Here is a 23995-nt window from a genome sequence, read left to right on the forward strand (position 1 = left end):
TATCTATCTATCTATCTATCTATCTATCTATCTATCTATCTATCTATTCCCTCCCCCGGTCTCTCTCTCTGTCTCTGTGTCTCTAGTTCTGCTTCTCCATCTCCAAGTCTGTCTCTGCATCTGTCTGTCTGTCTGAGGGAGAACCCTCCTCTCTGGCACAGATCTGTGATTTCATCTCTGTCAAGAACTTCTTGTATGGAAACATCTTCTATTGATGCAGCTTGTCCATAACTTTGTCTGGGTTATGGAGAGGCTATATGACTTGCCCATGCTCATATAGCTAGTCAGGACTAGAACTTAGGTAGTTTTCACTTCATGCTTAGTCTGAGAACCAGCCTTGCAAAATTTGGACAGGGCCATCTCTAACTGGAGCTGGGATAGAGTGCCAGGCCTGAAGTCAGGTAGAATCATCTTCAAGAGTACAAATCCAGCCTCAGACACTTACTAGCTGTGGGACCCTGGGCAAGTCACTTAACCCTGTTTGCCTCAGTTCCTCATGTGTAAAATGAGCCAGAGAAGGAAATGGCAAAGCACTTCAGAATCTTTGCCAAGACAACCCCAGAGAGGGTCACAAAGAGTTGAACATGAAAATGGATGAATAACAACAAGTCACCAGCTTGGTCACAGGGAGATGAAATTTTTGAATACTGCCACTTGTACAAAGATCATCTATCACACCATAGCATCTCATAACTTTATTCAGAACTTGAATGTTCACTGTTAGCAATAGAATAGTCATAATCATAATCACAGCTGGGATCTGTATAGTGCCTTACAGTTTACAAAGCACTTTACAAATATCATCTCATTTGATCCTCACAACAGCTCTGGAAAGTAGGTGCTATTATTATCTCCGTTTTTACAGATGAGGAAACTGAAGCAGGCAGAGGTTAAATGACTTATACAGGGCCACACATCTGGAGGTATTAAAGGTGGGATTTGAACCCCAGTTCTAGGAGCTCTATTCATTTTTCCACTTAGCTGCCTCTAATATTTATTCTATGTTCTAATCTTGTTTTACGATTATATATAATACTTTTGAATGTACTTTTAGAGTATGGTCTTTTTAAAAATTTGTTTAATTTCTAATTTCAACTAGAAAGACAGAGTGCCTTTTTGGGAATACATCTAAGATTCATTAGGGGACTGTGGATTTGTAGGACTTTAAATAGTTTTTGAGAGTAGATGTATTAAAACATCATTGCCCTATAGTTTTCCTTTGAGAATTCCATTATGTGTCCTAGATTCAGTGATCAACTCCAATAAAAATGTAGATTTCTCCTAGTTGCTACTATCTTCTCCACCAATCCCAGAAATTATTTTTGAAATTTTTTTGGAGGGGGGAGGGCAGGGCAGTTGGGGTTAAGTGACTTGCCCAAGGTCACACAGCGAGTAAGTGTTAAGTATCTGAGGTCGGATTTGAACTCAGGTCCTCCTGACTCCAGGGCTGGTACTCTATTCACTGTGCCACCTAGCCACCCCTAGAAATTAATTTTTTATGTACAAATATATGTTTATATATATATGTGTGTGTGTACATACATATATAGCTACATATCTACTCTATGTAGATACTCTATACATCTCTCTATATACATATCTATCTTTATATACACATACACACATATGTTTATATTTACTTATTTGTGTATGTGTTTCTCTCATAGAATGTGAACTCCTTGGAGCCAGGGGCAATTTTATTTTTGCCTTTGTATCCAAGTGTGATGCTCAGGAGGCATCTAATGAGCACTTGTTGATTTAAATTCAAAAAAGAAAAGCAAAAATTGTGGCATCCAGTCAAGTTATATACTATATAGCAAATATACCCTCACAGCTCCTCTTTCATCATTATTTAAAAAATCTGAAAATGGGCTAACAAAATCTAAAAAAGCAAAATATCAATATGCTACTGCCCAAAGATGCATAAAGAAGCTTGTATCTGGACACCAAGTTAGCCAATGGGAAAGTGAAAAGGGTCAAGGACTCACCTGTTTTGTCTTCATAACATCAGACACCTGCAGTTTTGAGGGCAAAAATGATGAACAGCATTTCCTCTCTTGACTGTTTTGTTTCGTGTAGACACATGACAACATAAACATGTTTCACAGATCTCTTTCTCCTATACTTTACCTCTCGCAATGTTCACAGGTGCCAATAATTATGGTGATAAGGTTATTCTGTCACTAGCTATGGACAAGACTGAAAAAAATCACCTTGTATTTACATTTATAACCACTTTGATTGTTACTAAGATAGTTTTAGTTTTGATTGTTTTTAGGCAGTGAGACACTCTAAATTTGCTCCTATGTGGGTCCCCTCACTGAAATTTGTACCAGGGCACTGAAATTTTGACCTGCAGAAAATTTTAACATATGAACTCCCTCTGAAGCAGTATAGCAACCACACTTAGTTACCAACTAATAGTTTAGCACCTAGTTAGCAAGAATAATTATTTTAAATTGAAACCTACCAGATTACATTATTAATAATACCTATCTATAAGCCACTATTATGATATTTCCCCTTTACACTCAACTGAATTTGTTTTACTCCTTGAAAATAGATTTTTGATATTTTTGTTATTACAGCACTTAGGTTTTCCCCTGTATTGCTCCCTCCATACCCCCATCAGCCTTGTAACAAAGATTTTTTTTTTAAAGAAAAAGAGAATAGAAAAAATTCAATTAAATTGATAAATACATTAAGAAAAACACAAAAAACTATATATGCAACTTGTAGACTGCCAACCTCCCCTCCTCCCCATCTTTGCAAAGGACCAGGGTAAGGTGTTTTTTAGTCTTATTCTTTATAATATTGCAATAGTAATTTTAAAAACTGGTAGTTTTTTGTAGTCCTTTCCATTGTTACAGTCATTGTATTAATTGTTTTTCTGGATCTGCTTACTTCATTTTGCATCAATTTATATAAGTCTTTCCATGCTTCTCTGTATTTATCATGTTTATTTTATTTTTCTTTCAGCAGGTTAATATTCATTACATTCATGTGCAACATTTTGTTGAGCCATTACTTAGCTAGTAGACATCTACTTTGTTTCCAGTTCTTTTCCATAACAAAAGATGTCACTGTAAATATTTTGGCATATGAGACCTTTCTTTTTGCTAATGGGACATTTTAGTCATTTTTTTGGCATAATTCCAAACTGCTTTCCAGAATGGTTGTACTAAATAACAATTCCACCAGCAATGCATCAGTGTGCTATCTTTCTACAACCCCTCCATCATTGACTATTCTCATCTTTTGTCATGTTTGTCAATTGTCTTAATTACTTCTTGTACTATTTTCACTCCATGAACCTAATGAGTTGATTTGAGGACCCTTTCACTAGGTACAAAATTATGAATTAACTTTGATCAGAATAATCCATTGATTCAAGAAATTATTTTAAAAAATTAAATTCTGGGGAATTTCAAACATTGTTTTGGTCTTTCAGAAAAAAACCCCAACCTAACCAATCAACAGAATACTTAACTTCTGTTGACACTACAAAGAAGAAATGACTAATGTAGGCTAGTAGATTACCATTCCCTATTCATGTCAGAAGACTAGAGATTTTCCTTCTATTTGAGAAAAACAGAAAGGACAGACTCTTTCTTGATCCAACACAATAGGTAAATATTTATTGGTCATGAGGCATTCATACTCAGATTTCCTACATTTAGATATTGGCTTGTGTCTATTTATTCATTTAAAAAAATTGATTTTAAAAGACTTACTGAAACATATTCTTTGTTATGCTATACTTTTTCAAAAAATGATCCTTCCCCTTTACATTCCTCCCTTGTAACAAAGAAAAATAGCTATGCAGAAAAACTAACATAGCAGCCATATGTCACCATATTTAACATTAACCTCTTTTAGTCATTCCCCTTATCTCCATTGAGAATAGAGTAGTATTTATCATCTGTCCTCTGGGACCAAGATTAGTCATTGCATTCAGTCCAAATTCCCTCTTAGTGTTATTTTCATTTATAACATCATGGTCTTTGTATATACACTGTTTTCCTGGTCCTACTTTCTTCTTTCTGTATCAATTTCATGCAAATCTTCCCATGTTTCTGAATTTCACATAACAGTCATTTCTTAAAGTTCAATACTATTTTATTACCTTCAGATGCTAGAGTTTATTCAGTCAATTTCCAATGTATTGCCACCCACTTTGTTTCAAGTTTTTTGCTAACACAAAAAGTGCTGGTGTGACTATTTTGGTAAATATGAGATTTTCCCTCCTATGTCCTTGACTGCCTTGAGTCATATGCCTAGTAGTGAGATTGCTGGATCGATGATTTTGAACTATTTAATGACTTTTCTCATATGATTACAAATTGTTTTCTAGAACATTTGGACCAAGTTAGAACAGTTCATATTTTTATGAATTTTATTATCTATAATGTAGATGATACTCACAGCTAGGGTTTGGGGAAGGGGGTAGTAGAGGTGAGATACTCAAAAAGGACTTACGTTCTGAACTCAAGCAGACCCAGATTCAGTCCTGGGACAACCTGGTTCATTGAACCCACACTGCAGACTGTCAGGGAAAAGCTCTTAAAAAGAGCTTAGGTATGGTTTCATATCCAGGATTTTCCCTAAAGGAGATTAACAGGGTCCCTTCTAGGAAGGTATTCACTGTATAAAGTAGTAGAAAGCAGGTATTGAATAGCCATTTATTTCTTCCACCTCAAATAAAATGCTTAAAATGCAAAAGACTCAAACATGCATTAACAACCACTTATACAACAAACTCTAAGCCATTACTTCTATCATATTCTCATGAGGTAGGAAAGGCTCCCAGGAGACTTGTGGGACTGATAGCAGATTTCACTTTTACTTTAGTCTGTAGTATTTTAAAAAAACAACCCGAGGTCCAGTTCTTTTGACCAGCAAGGAATTGCTTGTTCCCCAGGCAGCAGTCATCTTTTTCAGAAAAGGTACATATTCAGGTCTCTCTTCCCACTGGTCAAGTAGCCTCCAGTTCAAGCCTCTGGAGCCCTTGTAGTCAGGAGGCATCAATGAGGCTGGAAACAGCTGTCTCTTAGGATAGTTATTTGGTGACCTTTGCCCAGAGAAAGAAACATAAAGCAGAAGAAACAGTCAGGAATCCAGTCTTGGTCTAACTTAGGCAAGCACATATTCTTACTGATAGATGCATGACTGTCATTGCTACTGCTAGGGAGAGGGATGGGAGAAAATTCTCCTCCCTATACCCTTTCATCTGGAAGTCCAAAGGAAAGCTGGCAGAGCCTCGGGTGACACACTGTAAGGAGAGTAAGGGAGATAGAGGCAGAAATTGTCCTCTCCTCTTAGAACCTCGGGAGTGGGTAACTTTTTCTGGCTTATTCAACCACCAATTGTTTTTGACCCTTTGTGCCATGGGTAGCATGAGACCAGCCAGCATCCATTAGTCATACAGGTCCTTTATCAAAGGGCCAGCACACATGAGGTTCACCAAAGGGTCCAGGACTCTGTCTCATCTGTATACATGCTCCATGGGATAGCTACCACCACACATAAATTCAGAAAATGTTTGTGAGCCTCTCACTGTTAGCAAGGATTCAAAGAATGTTCTAGGACAGTAGTGGGGAAGCTACAGCCTCGAGGCCACATATAGCCTTCTAGGTCCTTGGCTGTGGCCTTTTGACTAAGTCCAAGTTCTACAAAACAAATCCTTTTATTAAAGGGATTTGTTCTGTGAAGTTTGGATTCAGTCAAAGGGCCACACTTAAGGACCTAGAGTGCCATATGTGGCCTTGAGGTCTCAGGTTCCCCAGTTTTGTCTAGGGATATAAAATGAGAATCCAAGCCCCTTCTGTCTATGAGATTCCTCATCTATGAAATTGTATAATGTATAATAAAATTCCTGAGATTCCTCATCTATTAAATGAAGAGATAGGGATTAGTTGGACTCTGATGGCCTATCTAGCTTTAGATTTATAGTTCTCTTATGATTCTATTATGTCAACAAACATTTCTTAACAACCTTCTATATGCAAGACACTGTACTAGACACCAAGAATACAAAGATAAAATGATAAACAGCCCCTGCCCTCAAGTGCTTACAGTCTAAGGAGAGAGGGATAAAACATGCACACACAAATCACTTGAATATAAATTAGAATGTGATCAATATGACAAGGAATATTAGAGCACTAACTCTGCAATGAGAAACTGTATAAATGTATAGGTATAAATCACAACTCTATACTTTACTAACTGTGTGACCTTGGGCAAGTCACTTAAACTCTAAGGGCCTATAAATGAGGGAGTCAGACAAGATGACCCCAAAGGCTTTTATCTAGCTCTAAATCCTAAGTGTATAGGAAAGGTTTATCAGAGAAGAGGGAAGACAGAGAAGGAGGAAATTGGGGCATTGGGGAAGATTTCCTTTAGAGAAAGCAGTGCCTGAGCTGACATTTAAAGGGAGATTTCAATGAGTGGAGATATTGAAATTATTTCACTTGGTTTCATAGCAATCCTTTGAGGGAGTTGGGGTCAGTATTATTAACCTCATTTTTTAGATTAGGAAACACAGGCTCTGAAACTAAGTGACTTTCTCAAAATGATGCAGTTATTTACTTATTTATCTTAGAAAAGGCTTAGGGGTGGCTAGGTGGTGCACTGAATAGAGCACTGGCCCTGGAGTCAGGAGGTCCTGAGTTCAAATGTGACCACAGACACTTAACACTAGCTGTGTGACCTTGGGAAAGTCACTTAACCCCAATTACCTTCCTCCCTCCAAAAGAAAAAAAGCAAAAAATAAAAAGGCATAGCAAGTATAGTTACAAAGCATTTCCCTCTAAAACCTGGGGTATCTATCACACAAATACACTCACACTCTATGTGGGGAGAATTAACACAGACAAAATTGTTGTTATTTAGACATTGTCATATCCAACTCTTTGTGACCCCATAGATCATTGCATGCCAGGCCCTTTTATCCTCCACTATCTCCTGAAGTTTGTCAAAGCTTATGTTCATTGTTTCCATGACACTATCCATCCATCTTATCCTCTGCCATCCTCTTTTCCTTTTGCCTTCAATCTTTTCCAACATCAGGGTCTTTTCCAGGACAATGGGATTAAGGCACATTTGGAAAGAACACATGTGTAGACAATTCACAGCTCTTTATGAGCAGAGCCTTTATGTCCTTTTCTTCTCTAGAGGAACCTCAAGAATTTTGCTGCAGGGTGTGGTATCAGTGACATTTCATTGTTTAGTGGGAGTAGCTTCTTGCAGGGCATGGAATTTCTTCTGGATGGGCAGCTCATCTTGTAGGGGAGGGTTCGTGCCAAGTAGGTCACTTGGCTGCTGACCTGACTTCCCACTAGACTTGGCTGCTACCTGACTGATCCAGGAAGGTCATTCAGCCACTGTGTTGTTCTCAGGGGGTGCGCTGGACAGGTCAATCCTTTGGCCTTCCTAGGTTCATTCTTTGATGGATAGCTACAATCTTCATCCCTTTCAGACCCTAACTTGACTGAGTGTTACGGTGTTCCTTTTAGTTGGAGTGTTATAGCACTCTGCAGCAAAGTCAAAAGTTCTTAAGCCTAGAACTGGCAGAAGCCTTTTCTTGGAACTTGACTCTTGCTGCCTTCAAGCAGGAAGTGGGAGAGAGATGGCCTATTGTGTTTGACATTCCTTTCTGGTTCAGAGGGAGCTTCCTCAAGTGAGTTGACTCTACCTTTATCTATTTTTCAATTAAGATTTTTTTTTTCAATTAGCAAGCATTTATTTTTTCTCCTCCTTCTCTGCTGGCCTCTTTTCCAAATGACATAGTTATTAAGGGCACAAATAGACTCTAAATCTCGTATTGAAGAACCAGTGCTCTTTCCTAACATCCTGTGGAATAGAGTGGAGAAAGTCCTATACAAAGAAAGAACTTTCCAGATCTCTGAGATTTTAACAAAGGATGTAACATTATTCAATTAAATTGAGATGCTACAAGTCATACATAGTAAGAAAGAAATTGGATTTGCAGGCAGGAGACCTGAGTTTGGCAATTCAGCATTGGGCGATTTCTTTTTTTCCTTTTTTTTTTTTTTTTGGCTTTTTGGAGGGGGGAAGGCAGGGCAATTGGGGTTAAATGATCTGCCCAAGGTCACACAGCTAGTAAGTGTTAAGTATCTGAGTCTGAATTTGAACTCAGGTCCTCCTGACTCCAGGGCCGGTGCTCTATTTACTGTGCCACCTAGCCTCCCCTATTGGGCAATTTCTAACTGTGTGACTCCAAGGAAGCTATATAACCTCTCAGCCTCAATATTATCTTTGTAAAATGGAGATTATTATACTCATACTTCCTAAATCATAGGATTAGGAGGGTAATACTTTAAAAACCTTGAATGATATACAAATATGAGATTTTTACCATATCATTTGAGACAGTAATTTCTTGTTAAAAGGAGAGAAATGATGTTTGTCAAAATCTCAAAAGAATCAACCAACATTTTTTGAGGATCTCAGTTTCTTCAACTGCAAAATGAAGGGTTTAGACTTGACAGTCTCTAGGGCACTTCTGGCACCAAAGCCCATGAGTTCCTATGTATTATTTTTGAGGTCCTGTGGTGAATACTATGGTAAACACAAAGAAACAAGCAAGATACAGGGTCTAGTGCTCAAGGAGATGTCAATCCAATAGATGAGATGCACAAAATTAAAAACCACAAGCATTTTCTTACATGGGCAAGTTGCTTATCCTCCCTGACCTCTGATTATTCATCTATGAAATTAGGGGGTTGGACTAGATGACCTCTGAGGTCACTTCCAATTGTAGATCTTGTTGTTTAGTTGCTTAAGTCATCATTGTTCATGGAGGATCATGTTAGACCCTTTGTGACCTTCTTTGGGGTTTTCTTGGCCAAGGTACAGGAGTGGTTTGCCATTTCTTTCTCCAGCTCATTTTACAGAGGAGGAAACTGAGGTAAACAGGGTTAAATGACTTGCCCAGGGTCACACAACCAGTAATAGTCTGAGGCCGGATTTAAATTCAGGTCATCTTGAGTGTAGAAAGGCTCTCCATCCATTGTGCCACCTAGCTGCCCATTATGAACTTATGATGCAAATATGCATTTAATATGCATCTACTTTGGGCAAGCCATTGTGCTAGACATTGAGGACACAGAGATAAAATGGCAAAACCTGCAAAAAGCTCACAATATAATGGGGGTGAGTGAGTAGAGCATGCTCACAAAGTTACAGTTAATTATACAGAGCAGCAAAAGAATACTGAAGGGTTGGTTTAGACAATAAGCACCAGAGAAATCCAGAGAAGGAGTGTTTCTCTAGGTCACCTTCCTCATCTGCAAAGTTCAGCTTTAAGTGGAAAGTTTACCACAGTGATGGATAATAATGGAGGGTCTATGGAGAATTTTTCTTTGCTCTCCTCCTATGTGTGGGATGGGGCAAGGAGATGGTAGCACCCTTTGAGTGTCTGATTGCCTCTTATTAACATTAGGTGCAAGGGATATCATCATTTCTTTCTATGAATGATTCATCAGGAAAGCTCAGGTGTTCCCTCTCCTTCAGGTATTTGAAAGGGGAATAGCTAAGTAACTTTGAAAACTGAGACTGAAAGGATATATGACTAGTGAAAGGTATGACTGTCCAGTAGAATCATGAGTTAAATTCTAATTTATCAAGGCGGAGAATCTGAATGCTTCAGGCTCTAACATTTTCTTACTTGTTTTTCAGGGATAAGACTTCTTGAATATGTCAAAACAGCCGGCTTCTAACGTCAGGGCCATTCAGGTAAGCAACAATATTTGTATTTTAGTAACAACTATAGGACCTCTATTTTTTGTGCTTCATAAAGTATTTATTTTTGTTGTTGTTAGTTTTGTTCATTGCAGTCAGACTAGTTGATCATTAACTCCAAGAAAAGAAGGATGTTCTCCTGGGGTTATGCTTATGATTAGAGGATAAAAAGATATTTTTACTTAATTTTTCTAAATAAGAAAACAAAAAAATTGATTTATGAATGACAATTAAAATACTTTATTTCTTCTTCTAAATGCTGATAATGAAAGTCTGCCAGGTGAAAGTGAATGATACATTCAATTTCATGTTTTTGTTGATTGATTTGGATTAGAAGTACTGCTTTCTTGAAGGAAGAAGTTCCTGGGGACTTTGTGTGTCTATGATATTTTCCTGTCTCATCTATTTAAGTTTTCCTTCCTTTTCATTCACTCATATTTAATCTCCACTTGGTCAGACTGATCTGGCTTGCCCCCAAAAGGAGGGTATATGCTTTTTGAAATGAAGTAAAATAAAAGTTTTAAATTTTGCTTGAATAGTCATCAATTTGGTTTGTTTATTCTCTTAAGGACTGTATGAAACCCTTCAACTTTCCCTTCCTTCTATCAGACTTATTGCCAAGCAACATCCTGACTCCAGCTTTGGTTCTTATCAATGCCTGCTGACAAAAATGGAGACAATCTCTTCCCCTGTAGGGAATATTTTCAATTTTGCTTCTAGACTGTCTTGAATACAATAATGCTTTAAAGAGTTTCATTTTAATTTTAGCTCTGACACTTTATCATATCAGAACTAGAGTGGGAAGTCATGGAGGCTGCTCTTGATGATATAGGTTTGGGGGTGTTGCCATGGAGCCATTGGGCTGTAGAGAAATTCTGTCACAGGGTATGGTGGGAACTGTGAGGGAACACACAGCCCTTTATCAGTCATGATTAATGCATATCCTTGGATTAATGGAGCTCTTAGTTAATGGAGCAAAATGTCCAGCATGCCCTGGACACACTGTGGTGAACAAAAGACCTAGGATGGACATCATTAATTGGCAAGAATGCCATTTTACATGATCTTTTTGAGCAACCACCCAAGCTTCTATCTCATGAAGTAGGGCATATCCTAATTTCTTGTGTACTCAGCTGAAAGGGCTTGAGTCCTAGGTCAATGCATTTAATTATTCTCTGTTCTTGGTTTCAGTGAGTGACATTTATTTCATGTGTTTTCATGTAGGGGATGGAATACTAGACTTGGAATCAGAAAGACCAGAATTTGAATGCTACGTCTGATGTTGACTAGCTGTATAACCATTAAAAAATGAGAATAGGGAGGGGAATTGTATTAGGCAGGATGATATAGTGCCCTGAATTCTGTACTTCTTGACAGGAGGATTTGGGCTTACTTCTAGCCTCACTGACTGTATGACCATGAACCAATCCTATGACTTCTCTGAGCCCCAATCTCCTCGATGGGACAATAATACAATTGACCTCATAAGCATTTTGTGAGGCTCACCAAATTATGTATGTAAAGTATGCTATGAACTTCAAAAATCACTACCGTTATCACTATCTAATGACTCCCCATAGGTCATACTATCTCGTAGCATTGACAATGTACTAAAATGAATTTTGCTGTTGTCTTATTATATGTCATAAATATAGCGATAATTTGTGTGGATGTCTATTTTTCTCCTTTGACCTAATCCACTTCCTTATTTTTTAGGAAAAAAAAACCCAAACAACCTGCTGTTTTTCCTTGCTTCATGCTCTCTCTTAACTTTTCATTTAAAATGTTCCAATATTAACCCTAATAACTTTGTAGATGCAGAAATATGTCAGTATCAGTTAAAAAAAAACTTATTAAACTATCTTAATCCTGTGTATTCTGTTAAAAACCAAAGTGAACCAACCAATCAAAAAGTCCAAGCTATCAACAATTCTTTTCTTTGGATGGGGTATGACTTCTTCCACTAAACTCTATGCTAAGCAGGCTGATTCAATACACCTTCAAAAAGGAAGAAATTTACTCTTTTTTTTCCTTTAGGAGTAGGGTTTATTGTTATTTGAAATGTCTTGGCACCATAGATGCTGAGGTGAAAGGAATTTCAGAGGCTATATAATGCAAACCCATTATTTTACAAAATGGGAGTTAACAGAATTTATGTTACTCTTAAAAGGTCACACAGATTATGTGTCAGAAGTGGGATCTGAACTCAGATCCTGTGCCAGAGCCACTCATTATTCTGCTGTGCCATTTCTTTGAGTAGCTGATGTCATTTGAGGGGTACTGAAAAAGTGACATATTGAATTAAAATAATTAACAATATCTAGCACCATAGAGTTTACAAAGCACATATCATTTGATCCTGTCAATTGCTATGGGAGGTATATGTGATCATTTTACAGATGAGGAAACTGAGACTGAAAAGTAGGTTAAATGACTTGCCTATGGTCAGATACTTGCCCAAGGTTACATGGCTAGTTTTTGCTTTTTGTGTGGGTGTTAAGTGTCTGAAGTGTCTGAGGGCTGAATTGAACTCAGGTCCTCCTGACTCCCGGGCTGGTGCTTTACTCACTGTGCCACCTAGCTGCCCCTGAGGCTTTGCATTCTTTCCAACTGGCTTCATCCACTCAGTGAACCCGTGTTGTGAGAAACTAGAACTTGGTGATACTCTGCCCAGCACTAGAGAAGGTCAGCCATAGTCCACCCCTCACTTACTTCCTCAGCTTCCATCAGGGGAAACAATCAGACCCCATAACAAAGTTCCTTCTAATTTGGATGAATAAAACCCCAACAATCAGACCCCATAACAAAGTTCCTTCTAATTTGGATGAATGAAACCCCAACCATTTTAGCAGAATCACAGATCAAAAGGATTTCAGTTGGTAGTCACCCAGGTTGGAGGACTTTTGTTCTGTTGAATTTCTGGTGGAGCTATGCTATTTCCTAGGGCAGGATGTCCAAGTGCAGGCTCTTCCAATGTTGACATGAAAGTAGAGGAAAGTAAGAAGACATCAGGGCGTACTGGATCTGATATGTGCAATTAAAGAATTTGACATGACAGGTTGTGATGAAAGCTAGAACTGCTGTGACATCTAATCCTATCAACAATCTGCATGGTAACCACTCTCTAATGAGACAAAATTGTATACGGCTCATTGGCACCATGTCCCATGCTTTTTCAGAAAGTCTTTCCTATTTTGGGAGCCATGGTGGTCATCTCCATTTTTTAAGCTCAATATTTTTTTTGAGGGGGAAAGGCAAGGCAATTGGGGTTGAGTGATTTGCCCAAGGTCACACAGCTAAGTGTCAAGTGTCTGAGGTCAGATTTGAACTCAGGTTCTCCTGACTCCAGGGCTGGTGCTCTCTTCACTTTGCCATTTAGCTGCTGCAACTCAATGTTTAAAGAAAAATTCCCTCCAAAATTGAACTGAGGAGGGCTTCTATTTTTTAGTTCAAGCTATAATCCTTTGACTGTTCCTAAATTAAGCTTAAGAGCTTCTTGAAAGCAACTCTAAGACTCTCTTCAAATTAAACATTCCATTCATGTAACATTTCTCACTCTGGGTTCAAAGTGCAAGGATTCAAAAATGGCTCTTGGTAGTTTAAAGGAAAGTAGAAAAAAACTAGGTGCCAGCGCACAGATATTCACTACTCTTTTATTTGGAGGATGCTTCCCATGCTATGAAGTGTAAGGAATCCAGAGACCTTCCATAAATAGTATACCTTTTTTCATCAGAACTTCTGAGGAGACAGGAATCAAGACTGTTTCAAAGAGAGCAAAAAACACAGAGTGATTAGTTCTAAGTCCCATGGAGAATCAAGGCATTGCAAACAGAAAAATCCAGATCCTTTGAGTCCCTGTTTAGTTCTTCATTGACTAAATCATTGCATTGAGATAAAACAAAGTGTTCCTCCTTTGAAGCACTGAAAATCATTTTTTAAAAAAAATTCCTTCATCTTCAATTTGTGGTCTCATGAAATTGAGAAAGATTTTCCATTAGTACCTTTACTAAGTGGTATTAGGCAGTACTCAGACCCAACCTTGGGCAAAATTGTGATGTAGACAAACTTTTCTCTCTTTTTAGCATTTTCTCTCTCCCAATCTCTCAAAGTTCTCATTGGTCCACTGGGGAGAAAAGCAAATTATTCACACTAAGATTTTAGCAGCTGAAGGAGTTACAGCTTCCCGGAGTAGATCTATTTTAAGATATATTTTTAAAAAGTCACAGAGAGGGCATTGATACAAAATAATATTTAATATCCTCACTTATAAAATAAGGGTTTTGATGGGATGATATCAAATATCCCTTCTGGTCATATCACTATGATTTTCTGAATTTCTATTAGTGTACTTTAAGCAACATTGAGGAAGATAGTTGTAGGTGAGGGAGATTTAAAAAAATACCTTAATTTAACCATCTATTTACATATGACTATGTGTAATGATAATAACTATCATTTTAGGTCTTCAAAGGACTTCCTACATTATTTCATTTGGTTCTTGTAATGATCCTATGATGTAGGTACTATTATTACCCCCATATCACAAATGAGGAAACTGAAGGTCACAAGGTTAAGTGACTCACCCAGGGTCTCATAGCTAGTAATGTCTTAGGCAGGATCTGAGTAATTTCCTTCCTTCTATTCTTCCTTCCTTCTTTCCTTCCTTCCTTGCTCCCTTCTTATCATCCTTCCTTCCTTGCTTTCTTCCTTCTTCCTATTCTTTTTTGTTCCTTTTAATAGTATAGTGTATATTCCTAAATATATATTTTTACTTTTAATTTACAAAGACTTATTAAGAAAGTATCTCATTATTAAAATAACCTACCAAGAAAACTCATATCTCTTCAGAAGCTCATTGAAGGAAACTCCCATTGTTTTAGCAGTAAATTACCAAACATCATCAGTTATTAATGAAATGACAGAATGAATCTGGTAAGAGAAGGGGATAATTTAGAGAAACAAAGTACCACACTTCAAAATGCAGCAATGTAGCATTGTCCCCACTCTAAAAGTTCATTCACCACAGCTAGAATTAGCAAAGGTTACATAGGAGGAATACTAATTTTGTCAGGGGCTTCTGGGAGGGGGTTGAGGATCTTTGTAAACTACAAAGATATCAGTGGAAAATGATCTAAAAACAAGTATGCAATGGGAGAAACTTTGAAAGTGGTTAGTGCTGGCCAGCTCCTGGAGGGAGAGAAGGAGGTGAAAGGTAAAAGAGTGGGGAGGTTGGGGTGTGAGGGTGAGAGGAAGGGAGGTTATGACAAGCAATGGCAAATAAGAACCAACAATGTTCAATAGCAACACCGTAAATCCAACAGATTTGGGAAAAGAGACCTTAATCTCTTGAATTCAATGAAGGTTACTGACTATGTAGGGGAATAGTGCTTCTGGGATCCCAAGTACCCAAAAGATGGGGCCAAATAGGAGATGATGCAGAAAGCAACACAAATAATTAAGAGAGTGGAGGAATTGGCTTACAAGGACTTTGTTTTTACTTCTGTTCATCTGTTGAGATCGATGGTAGGATCAGTTTCACATCAGATAGGTTGCCTATTGGGGAACTTAACCCATTTCTGGCAGAGGACAAGCCTAGAGATCTCATTGATCTTTTCTGTCCCCAACTTCCAGGATGTAACTAGCAATGACTAGCTTGGAAAAGTGATGAGCAGTGCCAGCTGAGGCAGCAGGGTCTTTCAAAATGTTTGGCAGATGTAACTACAGAAGAGGAAAAGGAAAAGGGAAGGATAATGAGAATTTTCATTAAGTGCATTAAGAAAAGAAAAATATTAGAGACTGATTTCCTTTGTGTTTGTATGATATTGAGTCTACATGGCTATAGAGGAGTTCCCTGGCCAGTTTTAGAATTATCCATATTCACTGATCTCAGCTGATTTTTTCATTTTGGGGTGTTTTGTTTTGTTTAAAAAATTAGTTCATTATTCTGTACACCCCTTTGAAAGAGGTAAAATACTTTGTGCCCAATTTACAGGTGGAAAAATGAAGCCACCAAGAAAACTTTGTTTGCTTGAGGTTACGCAGCAAGTTAATGGATATATGCACACACATATACACTTATATACCCATCTGAATAATATATACACACAGCATAAAGTAAATAAATACAAATATATGCAAAGAAGCTAAATACAAGCTATTTGGGGAAGGAGGGCACTAACAATTTAGAGAGGGAGGAGTGTCAGAGAGACTTCAGAGAGAAGGTGGTGTTTGATCCGGGTCTTGAAAAAAGATAGGGATTTTATAAGATGGCAGTGAGGAGGATGTGGATTCCAGGGGGAAAGCCAATGCAAATGCATGAAGATGGGAGATGGAGTACTGTGTATGATGAACAGAGAGAACACTTTGGCTGGGTTGCAAAATGTGGGAGGGAGAGGAATATACAACAAAACTGAAAGATATTTTCAGGCCAAGTTTTGAAGGGCTTTAAAAATTTATCAGGGGGTAGAGGCAGCTAGGTGGCACAGTAAATAGAATGCCGGCCCTGCAGTCAGGAGGACCTGAGTTCAAATTTGACCTCAGACACTTGACATACTTGCTAGCTGTGTGACCTTGGGCAAGTTACTTAACCCCAATTGCCTTGCCTTCCCCCCCTCCAAAAAAGAAAAAAAAACTCATCAGAGGACAGCTATATGGCACAGTGAAGAGAAAAACAGCCCTGCAGTCAGGAGGACTTGAGTTCAAATCCAGCCTCAGACACTTGACCCACTTACTATCTGTGTGACCTTAGGCAAGTCACTTAACTCCAATTACCTTGCCTTTCCCCCTCCAAAAGCAAAACAAACTTACTAGCTCTGTGACCTTAGGCCAGTCACTTAACCCCAAATCACCTTGCCTTCTCCCCTCAAAAATACACAAACCAAAAACTTATCAGAGGAGTAGGGAAGTTAGTGACATAGTCAGAGCTATAAATAAGAAAAATCACTCTGACAGCATTATGGGACATTGGCTGAAGTGGGGAGAGACTTAAGGCAGGGAGACCAACTAGGTTCAGTTCAGTTGTTTTTCAGTCATGTCTGACTCTTTGTTATGCCTTTTGGAGTTTTCTTGGTAAAGATACAGGACTGGTTTGCCATTTCCTTCTCCACCTCATTTTACAGATGAGGAAACTGAAGCAAACAAGTTTAATTGACTTGCCCAGGGTCGCAAGACTATTAAGTGTTTGAGGCTGGATTTAAACTCAGGAAGATGCATTTGGATAACCTATTGTAATTACAAGAGGTAGTGAGGGCCTGAACTAAGGTAGTAGAGAAAGGGGTCAGATTTGAGAGATATTGTGGAGGTAGAAACAGCAAGATTTGGCAATTTATCGAATGTGTGGGATGAGAGAGATAAAAATGGAAGAAAATATCAAGGTTACAAACCTAAGAGTCTGGAAGAATGGTGGTGCCTTTGACAGAAATAGAGAAGTTTGGAAGTGGGATGTATTTAGGGGAAAAATAATGACTTCAGCTTTGGATGTGTTAAGTAGGAGATGTCTCTAGGACATCTAGTTTGAAAAGAATGTTTAATAGGTAAGTGGTGATATAGGATTAAAGCTCAGTGGAGAGTAGGACTGTTTCATAGGTGTGTGTGTGTGTGTATATATACACACATATACATACATGTGGTGTGTATTTCTACATGGCCACCAATATACATATACAGTCACATATATGTATATCTGTGTGTGTATAGATCTCCTTAGCATGGAAACGATAACTAAACCTATAGTAACTGATGGGATATAGAGAAACAGGGTACTCAGGATTGAACTTTTAGGAGTACCTGCAACTGGGGTGTGTGGGATGGATGATGAACCAGAAAAGGAGACTGAGAAGCAGAAGTCAGACAAGTAGGGGAACCAGGAGAGAGCAGTATCATGAAAACCTAGAGCAGGGGTGGCCTCAGGGGTGCTGGGTCCCCACCCCTGACCTAGATAATATCCATCAGGAGGAGCTGTATCAAATTCTGAAGGTATCAAATTCTGCAGATAGTAAGGAGACAAGCATTTATTAAACACTTACTGGGTGCTAGGCACTGTGGTAAGAACTTTACAAATATTATCTCAGTTCATTCTCACAATAACCCTGGGTGGTGGGTGCTAATATTATTCTCATTTTTTTATAGTTCAGGAAATGGAGGCCCCTAGGGGTCAAGTGACTTGTCCAGGGCCCCACAGCTAGTAGCTGAGGCTATTTCTTTTTTTTTTTTGAGAGAGGAGGGCAGGGCAATTGGGGTTATGTGACTTGCCCAAGGTCACATGGCTAGTAAGTGTGTCAAGTGTCTGAGGCCAGATTTGAACTCAGGTCCTCCTGACTCCAGGGCTGGTGCTCCATTCACTGAGCCACCTTGCCACCCCTATCTGAGGCTATTTCTGAACTCAGGTCTTCCTGATTCCAGACCTGGCACTCTAATCCACTGTGTCACCTACCTTTCTTAGATGGGTATAGAAGGATGAGAGTCAAAAAGAGTATGCATGATTTGGCAACTAAGAGATTAACTGAAAACTTTTGAGAGCAATATCAATTGAATTATGAACCCAAAGCCAGATTACAAGGGGCTGAGAAATGAGTAAGAGAAGAGGAAAACAAGGAAGTGAGTAGACAATGAATTCTTTTCTAGGATTTTGGCTAAGGAAGTTAGCAGGGATATGAGATAATAACTTGAGGGGATGGTAAAGTCTAGTTATCTTAAAACTTAGGCTTTTAAATACTTTACTGTATATCATATCATCTAAATAGCTGAATTATGAAATCTGTGATCACTCAGAATTCTCTAGATAATATTTATGTTAAAAATATTCTTGGGGCAGCTAGGTGGCACACTGAATAGAACACTGGTCCTGGAGTTAGAAGGACCTGAGTTCAAATCCTACCTCAGTCATTTGACACTTAACTAGCTGTGCGACCTTGGGCAAGTCACTTAACCCCAATTGCCATGCCTTCTCCCTTCCAAAAAATATTCTTGTGCAATTTCTTTAAGTATTAAGCTCTCTGAAAAAGAAACTATTCATGTAACTGTCTCAACATTTTTCAGACTGGTTTTTACTTATTTTATGCCTTTAGTATGCACTTATTTTGAAGACCTGTCTCAAAATAGAGATCTGTATAAAACGTTTAGATATGGGAGGGTTCTTCAAAGTCATAATATATATATAATATTCATATATGTTATATGGCAAGGTATGTACATACATATATGTGTATATAGATAGATAGATAGATAGATAGATATACACACAGATATATATATATATATATATATATATATATATATTCCCCTAATTATACAGATAAGAAAACTGAGCCCCAGAGAAGTGAGGTAAAGTGTTTGAAGTAAGTTACTGGCAAATATGGAACTCTCACACAAATCTTCTGATTCCCAATTCAATTCAAGATTCTTATTTCCATGATTGCAAACTTTCCCTCACATGTGATGAGACAGAAGTGTGAGCAGCCAATTTATGTATGGGGATAGTGCCTCCCCACCTAATCCCAAGTCAGTCTTAGGGCATGATAATTTGGTCACATGAAATCCTATGGAAATGGGTTCATATTGTCCCATTGAATATACTGCATTGATTACTCCTTTTATTCATCTGTAGCCTGTGACTCAGGACCTTTAGGAGGCTCTGGGCTCACATGGATCCTGGCCCATCCTGAGGGTACTAACACCAAAAAGTGTGTGTGTCTTTCTGGTTGTGGCCTGGATTGAAATGGGGAAATCTCCAAAACAAAGATTAGGCATGGATCATGAATAGGGTAAATGAGTCAACTAAACATTTATTAAATGCCTACTATGTGCCAGTGTGTGTGCTATGTGCTGGGGATACAAGTGTGAAAAAAAAGACAGTCTTTGACTTTATAATCTATTGGGGAAAGACAACATGCAAAAGGAAGCTGAAAAGTGGGAGGGGCTCCTCAAATTTGGGCAATAGGGTAGCTTTCCACAGTGGTATCAGGTATAGGAAAGGGTAGAACAAAAATTCCACTACCAGGTTAAAAAGACTCAGGGATAAAGAACAACATAAAAAACATCAAACACTTAATTTTTTCTCTGTTTCCCTTCTCCCTGGCCTGAAAAGGTAAAGATTTTTTGTGTAACTTCTGAATAGATATTTCCCATTCCCCTCAGACCTGTGCTGTCTATAAAACCTATAGCAATTATCATAGAGACCTGGCAAGGTCTAGATCTCCTGACCAGCTGGCTTTATTTTCTCTAGCTCTCTGGATACATGGTAATCCTGGCAATGGTCCTTCTCTCCTCTGAGAAGCGTTCTGTTATGGAAAATTTCCTCCCTTTGGTCAACTGACACCTGAACACTAAACTCAGGAATTCTCACCCCACATGATACTGTCAAGGCTGGAATAAATTCCATTTATCTTATTTGCTATTTGCTGACCTAGATTCAGAAAAGGAAATGAAAGGCAGAAAAAGCATCTGGGAATGGAATATTCTAGAAACTTCCAATTAAGACAACTTTGAGCAAGTTCTTGCCTCTTATTGAATGTACTTCTGTTGCAAGGCATCATTGTTCCTTCAATTGGTGGTGATGGAGGAGGATGAGGAGGGAAGGGATATCCTCTCTCCATCCTACTGCTGAAAGGCTAAGGAATAGAAATTTTTCGATAAGGAAAAAGAGTTTTAAAAAAGAGACAGATAGAACCATTTCCCCTAGGTCTTACAGACTATGGCTTAGAGAGGTTCCTTTAACAAATCTATCCCCCCAGGGGTAGAAGTTTGGATTCAGTTAAAGGGCTGCACTTGAGGACCTAGAAGGCCACATGTGGTCTCAAGGCCACAGGTTCCATACACCTGCCTCAGACTCTCAGTTAGCAATCTTTGATGCAGCCTTAGTCACTAGGGATCAATCAGAGGAGCTCACTGTGTTCTTCCAAAAAGGCTCATGCTTCTCTGTTCACATTCTATAATCTCATCACGTAGACTGGGGTACCCACCAAATTGATTAGGGATTCTTCTGATCACTATTCCATACTCTAAGTATGCAGGAAATATACTTCTTTAGATTCTATTAATTATGAAAAAAATGACAATTTGTTAACTTCACTTATCTCTTTGGAAGTCAAGCACATATCAAGAATTCATAAATGTGTTGCAGTTGGGGATGACCTCACTTCAGTTAGTTAACCTCTGAGCAAATCATATTTTTCCAGTTTAGTTCCCATTTGGAACTCCTCCTCTACCAACTTGATTCCAATCTAGGTGGTACAGAGGATAGAATTCTGGGGTTGGAGCCAGTAAGATCTGAGTTCAATTCCAGACTCAGGAGTTTACTATCTACAGGACCCTGGATTCTTAAGATTCTTAATCTCTGTCTGTCTCAGTTTCCTCAACTGTAAAATGGGGATAATATTAGCACCCACTCACAGGGTTGTTGTGAGGATCAAATGAGATATTTGTAAAACTCATAGTATAGTAACAAGCACATAGTAGGTACCCAATAAATGCTTGTTTCCTTCCTTCTTTCCAAGAGTAATTCATGTGTGATAAACACACCTGAAATTCCTAAGGATTGATTCTCAGTATCTTCTATTTCGGTTTAAGGATTTCTATGCTCTGTTACCAAACATTTAATCATGCACTTGGTAGGTATTCCTCTTACAAAGGAACTGTATTCTGTGGAAACAGCTTAGCATCCTTCCCAATCACTGAGGTAAGAGCAACCCATGATTGCTTAAAAAAATCAGTTTTCCATAACATAAATGTGTGAATTTGTAAATACTACAATCAGATATTCGGAGGTAGAAGGGGCCTTTTTTTTGTCTGACCCCTTCCCCCCAATTCCCACTTTATAATAGAAGAAATTGAAGCCCATAGATATTAAATGATTTGCCCAAGGTCAGTGACAGAGCAGGAATTTGAACACAGGTCCTTTTATTACATATCCAAGATGCTTTGCAATGCTGCCTCCTTTTTAGGGGGACATAAAACTTGAAGGCATTCTTGTTCTGTGTTGGTAAACATCAGGTTTTTAGTTACTAATGGAAACTAGATTAAAAACCCAGCAGGTTGTTTATTCCACTTTTTTTTAATGAGTAGAAATAAACACTTCCCTCTGGATGATGAATATATATTTTAAAAATTACAGTAATACCCATCAGTTTCCTCTTTTAGGCACTCTGACCTGTGTTTATAAAATTAGAGTTGTTGATGTCAAACATTTCCTACCATTATTTATAGTGTTCACAACAAACCATGAATTCTTTATTCTTAAGGAAATCAGCTGTTTTCAAGAACCTACAAATACAAATAATTGCTATGAAACCTACAAACCATTCTTATCTGTTCAGTAAGGCAAGTCTCCTAAGGGCCTCTACTAGGTAAGGCTTCATAAGCTGAGTGTGACTAAAATGTAGTTGAGTTGAATAAAACTGCAATTCTTGCAGAAGTAAACCAAAATGCATAGTTTTGCACATAACAGCCTTTTCTAAAAGTTAACTTTGGTCATATGTGTCCTAATTCTGCTTATATGAAAAATTCAACTTTTACTTTTTTTTTTCTGATGTATTGTAATGTAATGCCAAGCAAAGGCAAACTTGCCAAGGTTCAGAATACCAGCATAGGTGCTCTCCATTTTATTCAGTGACCAACCAAGAACAGAGAAGATCAAAACATGACATCATTCAAAATACAGCATTTACTAAATGTGATTAAATAATCTCCAAGTACTACCTCACCCCAGGACCTTCCAATCATTCAATCAATTACAAAGTCCTGGTTCTAAATACTACTTTACCCCTAGACTGTACCTTCATTTAGTCCACCACAAAGCCCCTCTTCTCAAATGGAGATTAGTTTCCAAACATAAGTAAAGTACATTCATTTGTCAATCATAGAACACAAAAAGGTCAAAAGTTCCCCACCCCTGGATCACAATTGAATCTACCCCAGAGTTACATCAAGTTTAAGCACAGCACTTAATACCCAAATGGAGGTCTTTTCTTCATCTTGACACAAGGCAAGTTCTCAGCAATCTTAGTTCCTGGGGAGACAAGGCTTAGGAAGGCCACAAGATACATTGCCAGTCCCTTCATTAATTTATCCTCTGTCTGTAGAACAGTCCTAGAACCCCTGAAAACATTAGCAAAACCCTCTCCCAGGATTTCTGTAAACATACAACAAGAAAATCCTTCTTCAGGGCTTCTGAACCAACAGAAAGGTTCCCAGACCCCTGCAACAACAGCACTGTCCTTCACCAGTGGACAGTATTCATTCTGTCTGTAGGACAGTCTCCAGACCCCTGCAACAACAGCACTGTCCTTCACCAGTGGACAGTATTCACTCTCTGTCTGCAGGACAGTCTCAGGGCTTCTTAACCAAAAGCCAGGTTCCAGGACTTCTTCAACAACAGGACTGTCTTTCACCAGTGGACAAATCTGGCAAAACAACATCAAAACAGACAGACAAAGTACCAGCAAAACAGCCATGTCTCCTCAGTCCTTGGCAGCTCAGGGGGCAGGTCTCAAAAGTCCAGGGCGATTCAAAGTGGCACTCAGCAATCCTTCTCAGTCTCTCTCCCTGCCTCCACGAGGTGCTGCTTCCAAAAAGTTCTTCTGCCTCCCTCTTGTCTCTCCAAATCTACATCACCAGCTCCTCCCAGTTCAGGACTTTCTTTTCACATCAACAAGTCCATCCCACAGGTGGGATTAACAAGCTCTGGGTTTTAACACAATCAGTTTGAAAGCCAAGCCAATACAGGGGAATCTTTAATTGCCATTACTATCATATGTATCTAGTATTCACCTTTAATTTTTCATTGTTTAAGAACATAGGTCATAGAATTTTGGAATTAAATGGGGCCTAATTGATAATTGATTTCAACTGATGAGTAAAATAAAACACTGAGAGGTTAAATTGCTTCCTTAAAGTTCTATAGCAAATCCAGGACTAGATCCCAGGTATCTAGTATGTTTTCCCACTACTATATGCTGCCTCTTTAGATTTTTTTTTGCCCTTTTGTTCTTTTGATATTCATGGTCTCTTTCATGTGGTCACTCCCTCCACTAGTGCAGATAGCAATATCTTCTCGTTCTTTGAAATTCTTGTCCATATTTTTTCAGAAGGGGCAGCTAGGTGGCTCAGTGAATAGAGTGCATGAAGTGACTTGAAGTCAAGAAGATTCATCTTCCTGAGTTCAAATCTGGCCTCACACACTTAGTAGCTGTGTGACCCTGGACAAGTCACTTAACTGTTTGATTCAGTTCTTCAT

General features: G+C 38.5%; 1 protein-coding gene across 4 annotated transcripts in view; it reads left to right on the top strand.

Moving 5' to 3' along the window:
- The window catches only part of SMPX (small muscle protein X-linked), a 100312-nt gene that overhangs the window by 2601 nt on the left and 73716 nt on the right, over positions 1 to 23995 (top strand). For all 4 annotated transcript variants that reach the window (XR_011163421.1, XR_011163420.1, XM_069063419.1 and 1 more), the window contains exon 2: positions 9703 to 9759. Coding sequence is in view for 2 of the 4 variants with exons in the window: in XM_069063419.1 (XP_068919520.1) it covers positions 9721 to 9759 (39 nt within the window). In the remaining 2 variants the exon portion in view is untranslated. The remainder of the gene's footprint in view (positions 1 to 9702; positions 9760 to 23995) is intronic.

This window comes from Petaurus breviceps, unplaced genomic scaffold, assembly GCF_028583685.1.
Source record: "Petaurus breviceps papuanus isolate PSGF00001 unplaced genomic scaffold, PetGlider_PUasm1.0 90574, whole genome shotgun sequence".
Taxonomy (NCBI): Eukaryota; Metazoa; Chordata; class Mammalia; order Diprotodontia; family Petauridae; genus Petaurus; species Petaurus breviceps.